Consider the following 14,995-nt stretch of genomic DNA (forward strand, 5'->3'; position numbering starts at 1 on the left):
GACAGAAGGTAACCATTATAAGATGACGATCTTGTAAACGGTAGACCTGTTATCATGGTTCTTTGGGCCGGATTTTGTCGGACACCATCATAACGAATAAACAGAAGGTAATTGTTTGTCAGGTGATGATCTTGCAAATAATAGGCTTGTTATCATGGACATCTCTAGATATTGCTTCGGACAATTAGAGATCATAGATAATGAACCCATTATGTTATCATGGATATCTCTAGATATTGCTTTGGGCAATTAGAGATCATAGATAGCAAACTCATTTGTGTTACGATGGACATCTCTAGATATTGTTTTGGACAATTAGAGATCATGGGTAACGAATTTTTATGTTATTACTATGTACATCTCTAGATATTGTTTCGGACAATTAGAGATCATAGATAACATATTCATTATGATTATTCTAGATATTGTTTCGGACAATTAGATATCATAATGTATGTTATGATAGTGTTCATAACATTGTGATTGTAGTCATTTAACAAGTCACTGTTTTAGAGTGTTAAAGTCAGATAATATGTTGTGTATAGATATCCTTGATTCTGATGTCTTATAAAATGTTTTTGTTACTTCTCCCTTGCTAAGAGGGAGTGTTGAAGTATAGCATCAATCGAAGTGATATACTCATTACATTGAATATTTGTATTCATGACTTATATGAACATTGTTTATGTCTCATATTACTAATGAGAATATATATATATATGAGTGTATTTATGTATGTCTATGACTTACATAAGCTACGAAACATGACTTTGTTGTAGCCTTTGTTGGATTGAGTTTATTAAAACTACCTCATTGATGATAAATTGTCCTTAAGATTAGTATTTTATATATATAATATATATTATATATGTAATATAATATGTATTATATATTATTATATAATAATATAATAATATAATATTATATTACATATATGGTTAATATATTAATATTATATATATGTTAAAGGTGAGTTACACATATAGTTATTTATAAACTAAATGGTGATTAACTATAGAGACATGTCTCCTCTAATTTTTATATGAGATCCAAATCTACATTTGGAAATCATCAATTACAATGGCAATGATTATACATTTGCAGAAACGATCTTAGTTACTTTAACAGGCATCACTGTGATAAACTCTAATCTCTGTGTTTATATTGTTGGAAATATAAGAGGAGTAATTGAGAGGGGAGGGGTGAATTAGCTGCCACTAAAATAAATCCCAGATCCCTTAGATGTCAACACAGAACATAAACTTCATTGAAAAATACTTTTGCTCGGCAAACACACAGGCACTCGGTTAATACTGATAATATGCTGTAACTTGGTAACCATTGAAATAACATTTGTAACTCGACACATGCTTAACATGCTCGGCAAACACACAGGCACTCGGTTAATACTGATAATATGCTGTAACTTGGTAACCATTGAAATAACATTTGTAACTCGACACATGCTTAACATGCAAATCTTAGGATATGATTTGTGATTAACCTTAATTAACTTAGTTATACATATAAAAGAAATAGCACGAACATAAGTGACACCAAGATTTAACGTGGAAACTCAATTTGGGAAAAACCACCAATTGCAACTAGTTATTGATTTTCACTTTTTTGAAGTGAGCCCTGTTAGGAGCCAACCTTGTTAAACGTTACAAAACACACTGTTAGGTAAACACTGGAATGCTCGGCAAACACAGGAAATTGTCTTCATTGGCCGAGTGAGTTCAGCATACATTGATTGGTAAAGATATGACATTTTGTGTAATATCAAAGACAATACACAATTAATCAATTGTTTTCAACAATCTCCCTCTTTGACATTGATGGCAACACATGTCATGATACATTGAAATTTTTAGAGCAAAATAAAGTAAGGATAATATCCTTAGTTTCATTCTGATTCTCATCCATGAGAACTCCCTCTATTAGTGTGAACTCCCTCTGACTTCAGTTTCTCCCTCTGTCAGCAAACTTTGTCTACAACATCTTTTTAAAAAAAACTTTGCCTCTTTGATATCAGACCAAGTTCTTCCTTTTGACATCTTCAATCAAAATTTTTGTGATATGACACAAACAACTCGCCCTCTTTGACATCTTATGCCAAAGACAATAATCAGTGAATATCAATGTACCTCATGTACTGATTCATATGCAATCTGCTCTTTCATTATTGCATCAATTGATTGATCTTCAACATGCTCTAGTTGATGCATCATTAAACTTCATTTAGTGAGCTTTAGATAGGGGAATGACCCCTAACTTACCTCTTAGATACAAAAATGCATCCTTAGGTAATGGCTTAGTGAATATGTCTGCAATTTGTTCTTTAGTATTCACATATTCCAATCATACCTCTTTATCTTACACCAATTCTCTCAGAAAATGATATTTTATTGCAATGTGTTTAGTCTTGATATGCATCACTGAATTCTTTGATATATTAATTGCATTGGTGTCATCACAAAAGATAACCATTGGATCCTTGATCCCTACCTTCATACCTGCCCACAGTTGTTTGAACCAAACAACATTGGAACAATTAACTGCTACTGCAACATACTCTGGCTCTGTTGTAGATTGAGAAATGCAATTCTTCTTTTTACTTGTCCAAGACACTAGTCTTTTACTAAGAAAGAATGCTCCACAATTGGTGCTCTTCCTATTATCAACACTTCCTTCCCAATCAACATTAGTAAAGGCTTTCAAATCCAAATTGCCTCCTTTTTGGTACCATAATCCATAGTCTTCAGTACCCTTTAGATACCTCACGATTCTCTTGATTGCTATCATATGATTTTCTTTAGGATTTGCTAAGAATCTTGCCACCATACCAACTGCTAATGCAATATCAGACTTTTTATGCACTGCATATTGCAGTTTTCAAATCATTGATTTGTATGTGGTTTGATCTACCTCCTTGGAATCATCATTCTTGGAAAGCTTATGTCCAGTAGACATAGGTGTTCCAACTGGTCTTGAATCCTCCATTCCAAACTTTTTTAGAATCTTCTTGATATATTTAGATTGAGTAATGTAGATACCATCTTTCTACTATTGAATTTGCAATCCAACAAAGAATTTTATCTCTCCAAAAATGGACATCTCAAAATCCTTACTCATTTCCAAAGCTTTGCATTAATCATCATTTCCAGTAAACAATGTGTCATCCACAAAGATTTCTGCCAACACAATCTTCTTGTCTGGTCCTTCTTTGATATGCAAGCTGTTGTTATCAATTGTCCTTTGAAAACCAATCTTCATCAAATAGTTATGAAGTCTTTCATACCAAGCTCTGGGAGCTTGCTTGAGACCATACAATGCTTTGTGCAATTTATAAACCCTATCCTTTTTTCTAGGATCCACAAAACCTTTTGGTTGCTCTATGTAAACTTCCTTTCAAGAATTCCATTCAAGAATGCAGATTTCACATCCATTTGATAAACTTTAAATCCTTTAAGTGCAGCATAAACAAGTAAAGTCCTAACACCTTCTACAACAGGAGCAAAAATTTCACCATAATCAATGCCTTCTTCTTGAGAATAGCCTTTGCATACTAACCTTGCTTTGTTTCTTGAAACTTCTCCATCTTCATTTAGCTTATTTTTGAAAACCCACTTTGTGCCAATTACATTTTTGTCCTTAGGTCTAGGAACAAGAGTCCAGGTCTTATTCCTTTCTATCTATTCTATTTCTTCATTCATTCCTTCAATCCAACTTTCGTTATCCAAAGCATCTTTAACTGATCTAGGTTCAAATTCAGTAAGCAAACATGCACCTTTCAATTTGTTCCTTGTCATTATACCATCTGACTTATCTCCAATGATCTGATCAGGTGCATGGTACCTTCTGACATATCTTGCTAACACAGGTACTTTGGATTTAGAACTAGTTCCACTAGCCTCGCCATGATCTTCTACATCATGCTCGGATCCCATTGTCTGTGACTTTGGTCCTTCAGACTTGGTTTGTTCTGGTTGCAACTCGGTAGCCTCTAACTATAACTTGGGTCCTTTAGTCTGTGACTTGGGTTGCACTGGATGCAACTCGAGTGCTTCTAGAGATTTTGGGGACTCAGGAGGTGAAGTCTCCTGACTTCCAATTAGATTTGGCAATATATCAATTTCAAATTAAATAAACTTTTTGTAATCCTCAGGTTCTTTGCTGCTCTCTTCTTTACTCTTTTCTTCAAACTCGTCAATTCTCACATGTGCACTATCTATGATCTTATGAGTAGACAAATTCAAACATTTATATGCTTTACTTCTGCTGGAGTATCTTACGAATATGCCTTCATCACCTTTGACATCAAATTTGCCTTTTCTAGTCTCTCTCAGAATATAACATTTGCTACCAAATACTCTTAAGTAACTTACATTAGGTTTGTAGCCATACCATAGTTCATAAGGAGTTTGATTTGAGTCTTTTTGCAACTGTACTCTGTTCAAGGTATGTACTGCAGTACTGATTACTTCCTTCTAGTTGTAGACACCTAAATTTGATTACACTGCTTTGGTAATCTAATTTAGCCATCTCTAAAGGCATCATTAATTAAATTCTTATTTAATTAATCCTTTGCCATCCCTAGTTGATTTATTTAATTAATCATCTATAGTCCTAATTGATAAATCAAATAATCTATTATTTATCAATTAAATTCTTTTCTCCTATCTAATTCCAAAAATCCCCATTTATTAAATAAATCTATTTGATAAATGAAATCCTCAAATTCAAAAACCCCTAACCTATCTCTAATCCTCCATTTAGCCTAATCCACCCCATCCACCCATACTAACCAAGCTTAGCCACTAACTCACCCACCCTCATTAATGCCATCCACTTGCACATCTCTAACATCCCTAATCTAATCCTAAACCCAAGCCTAATCCACCCCCTAATGTTGTCACATTCCTTAAACAAGTTTAAGACTTTCCTAATCCAAACCAAAGTCTCCCCTCAAAAAACCCAACCATTAAGTCATGAGTGCTCTTACAAAACATAAAAGACTCTTACAAGCCCACTCATAACTCTTACACCCATCTTCCACACTCTTCCCTCTTCCACACTCATTCCTCTTACATCCCTCTTACATACTCAACCCCACTCATCATGCCTTTAACCAACCCTTTACCCTACCCTCTCACACTCATCCTCCTTGTGACAAGTGTCACCTTCCCATTGGTGCTAAACAAGCACAATCCATGTGCTCTCCTTTGAGTGCATCCTAGCCCTCCTTAAGCCTTCATCCATCCTTGCATCTAAGCCCTCCATCCCTCTACCCCTTAGCCTATAAATTGAATCCCATCCCAAGCCATTTCATCAACAATCTTTGAGCTAAAGTTACCATGCCCTTTTGAGAGCCAAAAGCCATACCCATACCCTTATAATGCCAAATTGAGAGCTCACAAAGCTACCAATTTGCCATTACCCATCTCCATTGAAGCAACTTTTGAGCATCTTGAGCATACATCCACAGCAAAAGGACACATCTACAGAATCAAGAAAGCATGGAGTGTTTTCTCTTGTGAGGTTTGCACTTCTTGTTTGCTTTCTTTGTCTAAGCATATATGTGAATTTAGTTTTTGGTTTGTGAATGTTTACTTTATTTGTTAATGTTCTTTGCATACTAATTCTTGTTCTACACTAGTATTTGATTGCAACATTCTTTTCTATAATCAAACTTCTTGCACAATCCATGATGGATCTTTTCCTTCTTTCAGCTATACCATTCTGCTGTGGTGTACCAGGGGTTGATAGTTGTCTTTTAATTCTTTTTTAGCACAGAATTCATTGGAAATGAATTCACCTCCTCTATCTGATCTCAAACACTTTAGCTTCTTTCCAATTTATTTCTCTACTCTTGCCAGATACCACTTAAACTTTTGAAAAGCTTCAGACTTATCTTTTCGATACATTACAATCATCATTCTAGAATAATCATCAACAAAAAGAATAAAATACTTATCTCCACTGTAGCTCTCAATTCCAATAGGTCTACATAGGTCAGTATGAGCCAACTCCAAGACTTGTTCAAAACGATAGTTCTTACTTTTGAAACTTGTCTTGCCCATCTTACCAATTTGACAATTTTTGCATAGACCCATATTAGGTTTACTCAAACTAGGAATACCTCTCACTCTTTTGTTTTTGCTTATCTTGATCAGATTATCAAAATTCACATGACACAACCTTTTATACCATAACCAGCTTTCTTCTACTTGAGCAATGAAACATGAACTTTCACTAAGATCTAGGTAGAATAGGTTACGTTTTGTTTGATTACCGGACCCAACTAAATTTCATTTTCCATCTACCAGCTTCGCCTTCCCATTCACGAATTTTACCTTGAATCCAATGTTATTCAGCTGTGCCACACTCAGTAGATTATGCTTTAGTCCTTCAACCCAATAAGCATTATCACATCTAAGTTCACTGGTTAGTGAGATACAACCTTTTTCCTTTATGCAACATGGTTCATTGTTTCCAAATCTTACACTTCCACCATTATAATGTTCCATATTTTCGAACTTTGTTTTGTCACCAGTCATATGATGTGAGTAACCGCTATTAATAATCCATGTATCATTTTTGCTAACATGAGAAATAAGTGCCATTTTGTCTTCTTCATCATTAGATTCATCTTTTACAACAATATAGACCATTTCATCATTATCGCTACTATCTGAATCTTTAGCCATGAAACAAAACTTCTTACTTTTATCCTTGTAGTCCTTATAGCTTTTGAAATCCTTCTTGCCTTTATACTTTTCTTTTTTTCATCTTTGTCTTCTCTGTTTGGACACCTTGCAGCTATGTGACCAACTTCTTCACAAAAAAAGCAGATTAAAGGAGTTTTACCTTTATACTTTCTTTTGCCTTTGGGATACCTTCTTGCAAGGAATGCTTCAATGGCTTCAAGATCACTGTCAGAACTGTCTTCCTCTTCAATTTCATATTGTTTTCCTTTAGACTTTTTTGCTTTCTTCTTGAGTGATAACTTGGCTTCAAATGCAGATTCAAGATTGCTAGAACTAGGAGTATAATTATCATAGTTATCTAGTTCAAATGCTGTCAATCTTCCAACAAGAGCATCCAAAGTTATCTTGTCATTTGGATCACATCTCTTCTCTTGAATAACATACATTCTAATTGCATAGATAGGAAGAAGGGTTCTGAGTACCTTTCTTACCACTGTTACATCTTCAATTGTCCTTCCAAAGGCTTTGATTGCATTGACACTAGCTTTGATTCTCTCAACATATTTTGCAATGTTTTCATCCTCTCATCTTCATCTAATCAAATTGATGTCAGAACAGAAAGTTTGAGAGGTTAGTTTGATTTGATCATCTTATCAAACTGATGACCGAACTTATGTTAAATATTACTGATTCCATGACACATAAGGAGAGACAAAATAGACAATTTGGAAATATGGACTTATGAATACCATACTGGAACTTCGGTTCCACCCAACATTTTGATTTTTATGGAAAGTTACTAGTGTAACTGACAGAATGAAATAAAAATTTCTATAGGAACTATGCTTTACCAACAATAGTGAATTAATTTGAAACAATACAATCTGTAGGAAATATTTTCTCTGCAAAATTGTAATTTTCCTAGTCTTCTACATCGACATCTCTTCCTTCATCTGCTTATTAGTTTAATAATGATGTGTGATTCTCTGTTGTAATCATTTTTTATTGTATCTCAATTCATGATCCTCCTTGGAATAAGGTCAAAAATCAATATTTTTGTTGGGGAATGGACACTTTCTTTACAAACCCGCCTTTTTTTTGATAGGTAACATTATTGGTGTTATATTGATATTAAAGAGAGATTACAATATTTGAGGTATGGCCATATACTTTACTGCCATAAATCTACCTGTCCCATGGCCATACTTTTGACATTACAAAAATGTCAGAGTATTAACACTCTGCCAAAAGCCTAGACCACCCAACCCATATACAAAAAATTAGAGACAAAACAAGACCAAGGGTGCTCGCATGCAAACGCCGTTGTCTCCACCCTTTGTTGCTACTCCTTAAACCAGCGCGCTGCTTCCTCGCGTTTGAACGTTGGCGTTGAGTGATCATCCGTTACCAAAATCCCCTGCCTCACCCGACGATACTTACCACTGCCATCCCCCTCTTCTTCAAGCAGCGATGCATCCACCCAGACTCCCTTTGATGTGGAAGCTCCCCTCTCCTACCAATTTTTCTTCACTAGTTGGTGACGCAATGGTTTCCCTAGAGTGAGTGTGCTCTTTCTCGATGTAGCCTTCATGAAGCCTCGCTTGCTCTCAGCTAACACCCAAATTTGCCCAACAGAAAATCCACAATCTTTCTCCAACCTTGCTCTGCTTTTGGGAGATGCACTTCTTATCGATTTGCAGAGGACAACACTATTAATGGTTGGACAAACGGTTCCCCACCACCAACCAATCTCCAAGGCTCCTCTCCCATCTCTACACCCACGCCCAAGACAACACGTTCAATAATATCCTCTAGCCCCAAAAGCCATTGCATATCCACACAAGAAGCAACTACATGATGAAGCTCCTCCTTTGTTTCCCTCACCATTAGTGCTAGTGCCAAAAACAACGACGCCACATCCAAGTTCGATCGTCGCTTCCAATATGCATCCAGGTATCTTCTATAGCTGTGAAAAGTTAAATAAATTCCTTCAAAGTAAAGTTAACATTGGTTTTTTGGAGGCCCAAATGTCTGTTGAACTCCCTCCAAGAAATCCGGGTCATCAAACACAAATATGTTATTAAGGCGCTAAATAGTGATATTACCCTCATAGGTCTGCGTCTGATTCTTAGAGCCTAAAGCAATATTAACCTCCATTTCTGTCACCTTTGAAAAATTGGCCAAGATATAAATGTTTTAATTTGTAATGTTGGCCAAGGCAAAATATTTTTCTCTCTTTAATCTAATACAAGGTGTCACAGGGCCTCAAAAATTTCATTCTGAGTGCCCATTGCTGCATTTGCACCCATGCTAGCCAACATCTCTGCCACCCTGTTCGCTTCTCGAAATGTATGGGAAACCTTGAAGCCTTCAAATTCCATTAGTAAACCTTTGATCGACTCAATATATTTATCAAAGTGCCAAGCCTCCATCTTCCCTTTCTTAATGCCATTTATGATAATCTCCAAGTCCCCTTCCAAATGGACTCTTCTAATGCCCAGTTTGGTTCCTAAGACAAGAGCCTCTTTCGCTGCATAACATTCAACCACATTATTCATGCCGTCATGTAGACGTTTTGCCATGAAGGCGAGAGTATTGCCCTTGTAATCTCTTGCTACACAACCACACCCCGAGACCCTTTAGTTTCCCCTAGCCACCATGTTGAAGTTAATTTTAACCCATCCTTGCTCTGGTGGTGTCCAACAAACATTTCCTCTTTTTTGAATAGGATTAACCCTACCAAGCCATAAACGGGCCTACAAACCCGCCTTCTTGTTCTTAAGCACACCTTTCCATTAATATTGGTTAATGGATATATATATATATATATAAACTTATTTGTATTTATATTTTATGTATTTATTATAATATTATAACTTCTAATATTATAATTATACTAGGCTATATTATTTATCTATATTTTAATTATTTAATTATCATTTATTAAATTCAATTTTAAAACAGGGATATCAGAAAGTAACTTGGTAGTTGGCACTCACAATTATAAGTTGTGAGTAGGTTGCTGATTTTTTATTCCATGATTTGTAGAATTACAAGGATGAATAGCTCAAATAAAGTCACTAGCAAGTCATGCCATAGCATTTTCAATGGAAATATCAGAAAAGAGTGATGAAAACATGAAACTTTGTTACAATTTAGATGCTTTAATACTTTATTACTAGTTTTTATGAGACATTGAAGGCTTTACTATTTGTATCAGATTTTTATTCTCAATTTCAAATCATGTATTAGTTTCTGCATTATCTTCTTGATATATTGCAAGTTCTTTTAGTTACATAGATCAATCCTTTATCAGCTAATATTGACAAATTGTTTGTGTGACGTGATTGTTTTGTCCTTATAGGAGCAGGTCGGGTTTATGAAACAAAATTTGAACGTCTTAGAAAAACAAAATTACAAAAAACAAGGCAATATTTGGTCGGGCTGTGCTTAGAATCTGAGCCTCGGTATAAAAATATTATTGCTCAAGGTTGTAATGCCAATGCTGTCATTATAGATCGAAGATATGCAATCCAATTTATTGGATTAACAGCTGGATATTGCTTTAATCTTTCTCTGATGCATGATGCTAGAGGAGCTGGTTTACCTCCTGAGGAGAAAGCAAAGTTATGTGATGCTGAATGTGAGAAAGAACTTGAAAATGTATGGTGAGATTACAAGGACCTTGGACCCGCTCTATTTGTTTCCCAGGCTTGATATTGCTTTCTTAAGGAGAGTTGATTGTCTTGCTTGCATCTTAAATACTGAAATACCTAGTTTCAATTTGCTCTTATCATCACACTTCTTCCAATTTTTTGTCTCATTTGTTTCAACAGAGCTGCAATGTAGTGAACACGTACTGTATTTTTTTGTGTGTGCATGTTTCAGTGCATCATGCACTATCACACTGTAAGAACCCTGCTGGTTCTGTGTCCAGAAAACTCAAATTTTCCCTTTTGACATTTTGTCAAACGTTTGTCATGCAATACCCAAGTTCTGATTTACTGCATGTATATGGTTTGCTTGTTTGTATTTAAATGATTTTTTGCAATCCCAAATATATACAAGTGCATGAAATTCAAATTACAATTCATGAAACAAGTGAATTACATTGTGGCAAATCTCTAGCAGCTGTATTTCATCATCTTTCTATGCAAAATTTATAATGTCAAATCCAATGCATATGAATTTTAATTTGAAAATGAATATAGAAAACTTGGAACTAATTGCATACATCCAAAGACGCTACAATTATATGTAATGCCCCCTAAATTGAGATATTAAATAAATAATGATAATTATTTAATATCAGTTTCCATATCTAATATTAGACAATTAATTGTAATTAATTATGTTAAATTATTTAATATTAGTTAATAAATAAAAAGCTAATATTAAATAATTAATAATTAAGTTTGGAAGTTTGCCTATGGGAAATCCACTGGAAGTCCTTCCTTTTATAATTGCTTTTTCGTCAAAGAAGGGGGTGAAGGTTTTGTGATATAATAGAACTTTCTCAGATTTGGGAAGGAAGGATTTCACTAGAAAGAATCTGGTCTAATTGGTTTAAGGAATGGATGGTGTCACATAGGTGGCGAAGTCAATGACTATACCATTGTTCCTATATGCTTTAGTTTTGCTTCCATATGATTCCACGAAATAGTCAATGTCAACTTTGTTCAACAAAAGTTACGTAAACGTCTGCAAGAAATGTTGAGTTGGTTGTTGATGATAATGAGATGGCACATGAGACAACCATCCCCTCAGGCTGTCAGGGAATTATTGTATTTGGGATTATGGTGTATCGATAAGAAGTCACCAACTTCCAAATGCAACAGAATGATGGTGTGCGATAGATATTGAAGATGGGAGGAGTTCTGTTCAGGCATGATGAGAATACAACAATCAAGAGTCTTCTGTTTTGACCTCATGGAGTCATTGTTCAAGATTCGCGAAAGCTACTGAACCTTGTTTCATATGTACTGTACGCACGTTAAACATAACCCACAAGATGTGGGTGGCTTAGCAGAAGCGTTTTGCTGGATCGGTCTCTACACTGTTGGAGGTTTATAGCACTAACACAAGTTTGAAGATGGAAGATAACAACTTGGAATTTCCTAAACCATCAACAAACTACCAGTGGATGTGTTGGAGGCAAGTTAGAGGTCCTCAAGTGTCAATAATGATCTATTCAATAGACAGGTCTCCCATTACAATTATCCTGTCACAAAGGTGGTTTAGCGGACTCCTGATTTAAACACAACATATTTCCAAAACAAAAAATTGTGGACACAGCAAAAATCCACTCTTAGGAAGCTAGAAATTTCGTGTATTTAATTCCAGGCATGCCATTGTTCCCTTGATTTGAACGTTCTTGCCCAATTCTGTTATGAGTCATGACAAAGATTACAAACAATGAATTTTTTCTGGATGTTTGTTTTCTTTCATTTTACATATTAAATGCAAATCAATAGTATAATTCTATCAAAATTATAAACTAAGACTTGCAAAAACTCATTGACAAAATTAAAAAAAAAGGAAAGAGGGAAAATTGGCCAATATCCTGTTGGGAATATTAGTCAGTATTCTTTACTATCCCTGGAATCTGTACAAACTAATATTACTCTTATTTCCAAATTGTTTGACAAAATGTAGAATCAAATCAATTGAATTAGAGGAAGAATTAGAATGGGTTATTATAGTGGTTTTAGAGCTAAGGGTCCTGCCAGCTTGTAGGAGAAAACAATCTGGGATCAAGTATGGAATCAAAAGAGAAATGCTGGCTGGTTAAAGCTTTTCAAGAAGCTGGTGGCAAGCTTCGAAACCATCAACCAAGAAATGCTGTTTTTAATATATTGAATGAACTGGAAGGGTATTTGAGTCTTGTGGAACAATCACCTTCACACCTTTTACATTTTTCTCTCATCCCTGTGAAAGTTTCTCTGAAGCAAAACTGGTTGTTGATGTAGGATGGTTACTTCATGCCTTTGTGAAGTTTTGAGAATCTTGGCACCATATGTTCTCTATGATGATGACATCATGAAGAAGATATTGATTTTGATGGTTGATAGTTTTCAGGGTCTTGATTATGTTGGTACTATTTATGCTTCAAGAAGGTTTGTTATGCTTAAAAACTTTGCAGAAGTTAGAGTGGGTAATCCTCTATTGTTGGATTTAGAATGGCATGATTTTATTTGTGATATGTTTCATCATTTCTTGGTAACAATCAGAAGGGCACATGGAAAAGAGGTCATTACAGCTATGCAGGATAATATGGTTCTAACTATCAATGAGACTGAAACAATTGCCCAATCTATTTTATTTATGCTGTGGGTTGTTCTGAAACAAGAATGTGCAATTTCTTCATGTGCATAGACATTGGTTAGCAATGTGTTCAAACAGTGAAAAAAAGCTGAAGTCTCTCCTGAAGGAAGGAGAGCAACAAAAGGATGGTCTTGAAGGGAGCAGTTTCTTTCATGATGAATATGGAATCAAGTCTCAAGGAACTCACAAAGAAATACAAGAGAAATGAATCATTAATGATTACGGCCATGATGAAGTTGAATCTTCTTGGATTACATAATAGTGCCTTGATGAAATCATAAATTCTGATTTCACTAAGCCAACATAAGGGTGATATAGATTTTATGTGGGTGATTTAGAGATTAGCATTGAGATGAATATAAAGAAGGGATGAATTATGCCCCTAAAGCCAAGGATTCTATGGTAACTTTTGGGTGAGGAAAGTGTTCTTATAGATGGATGTGGATTAGGTGGTGGAAGTACTAGTCATTGTGATAAGTACGAACCTTTGCTAACACAAGATTTAAGGATCAACTGGTTGTCACAGAGGAAAGGATTTTGCAAGTGCTATCAAGATATGAGAATGCTCATAAATAGATTGAAGTGTTTATATGGAATCTTCGAAAGAAGTAAAGGAAGAAAGGAATTACAAATGAAATTTTGAGTGTGCAACTACATGCAATCATGGAAACATTAGAAAAGACAAAGTTGGATTACTTGCGCTTATTCTAGGACAAGGACATTGCTATCAAGTCTGTTAAAGATAGAGAAAAAGAGATTGATGGACCTTGCTTACAATTGACTATGGCTCACTATTCTTCATATGAAGCAGAAAAGATGACAACCTTGCCGAATGAACAAGAAGATAGTTCAAGAATTTGAGAAGTGTAGATGATAGTTAATGGGATTGATGAAATATGTTGGAAAGAATTGTTATCACGGGATTCAAATGAACTATATGCAGAGATTAATGGAACTCTAGAAGAGTTAGTGGTAATGGAGGAGGAGCGAAGGAAATTGATGGGTTAGAGCACACAAGTAGAAAGAACCCTTTTGTAGTGCAATGAATGGATGGAGAAAGCTAAACATGCTAAGATGATAACTTCTTAAGGAAGGGAGAACTTGCAAAGAATTAAGGAAGACACAGACACATGGTCCCCCAAACAAATTCAGAATTGAGTGTTTAAATGTACCCTTGCGATCATCATAGTACATGGAAGGTTAAACAATCAGATGTACATAATCAATATGGACAAATAGCTTCTCAAACAATGTTGCTGATTTTGGTAGATGTTGTGCCACATGTATCAAACTCTTATGAGTTTCCCGGTTTTCCTCTTAGAATGATATGATGCCATAAAGATTCAATGCCACCAGACTTAGATTTGTTGAGAACAATTGGGTGCATGGATTGGGATGCTTCCTCTTATAATTTTAGGCTATGGTCAGTTGTTGAAACAGTCACAAATGAAGCTTTGATGAATGATGCTTCTCCTATCCTATTGATGATTGATGCTGAAGATGACATTCAGAGTTGGGATCTTGGGGTTTGCATGACTGATGGAGTACTGTACAGTGTAGTGAATTTTAAAGTGGGGAAACAAATTTCTGCTAAAAAAATTGTGAGATTGATATGGGACCCAAGTGTTTTGGTACAGACGGTACTTGATTTAGAGATCCGATTGCTTAAGGACATGGAATCTCTGGATGGGAGGACTTGTAAAGTGATCAGGAGGCTTGCTTTGATGATCTTTCACCTTAAAATAGGCCTCTAAGCCTATTCTCTATAAAATAATCACTAACAAGCCCTTGGAGTTTATCAAGCCTTCTTCACTTGTTCAACATGTTACAATGTTCCCATAACCTTCACAAGTAATGGATCCAAAAGATCCACTTCTCAAGCTCTTTGATAAATGACTTCAAGTGTTAAAAACAAAAGCCTTTCAGGAGTTTGCCTACTTCTACTTTTCACCATCACTTCA

At 35.3% G+C, this 14,995-nt stretch overlaps 1 protein-coding gene across 3 annotated transcripts in view; it reads left to right on the forward strand.

Annotated features, from left to right (window-relative positions):
* Positions 1-14,995, forward strand: part of LOC149567443 (FKBP-like peptidyl-prolyl cis-trans isomerase family protein) — a 272,211-nt gene that overhangs the window by 24,509 nt on the left and 232,707 nt on the right. For 2 of the 3 annotated variants that reach the window (XM_089820634.1, XM_089820633.1), the window contains exon 2: positions 10,075-10,373. In XM_089820634.1, the coding sequence (XP_089676760.1) occupies positions 10,075-10,373 (299 nt within the window). The remainder of the gene's footprint in view (positions 1-10,074; positions 10,374-14,995) is intronic. The other variant, XM_089820635.1, reaches the window with a different exon arrangement.

The sequence above is a fragment of the Cupressus sempervirens genome, chromosome 3, assembly GCF_028749045.1.
Source record: "Cupressus sempervirens isolate cs-2001-9-10 chromosome 3, ASM2874904v1, whole genome shotgun sequence".
Classification (NCBI taxonomy): Eukaryota; Viridiplantae; Streptophyta; class Pinopsida; order Cupressales; family Cupressaceae; genus Cupressus; species Cupressus sempervirens.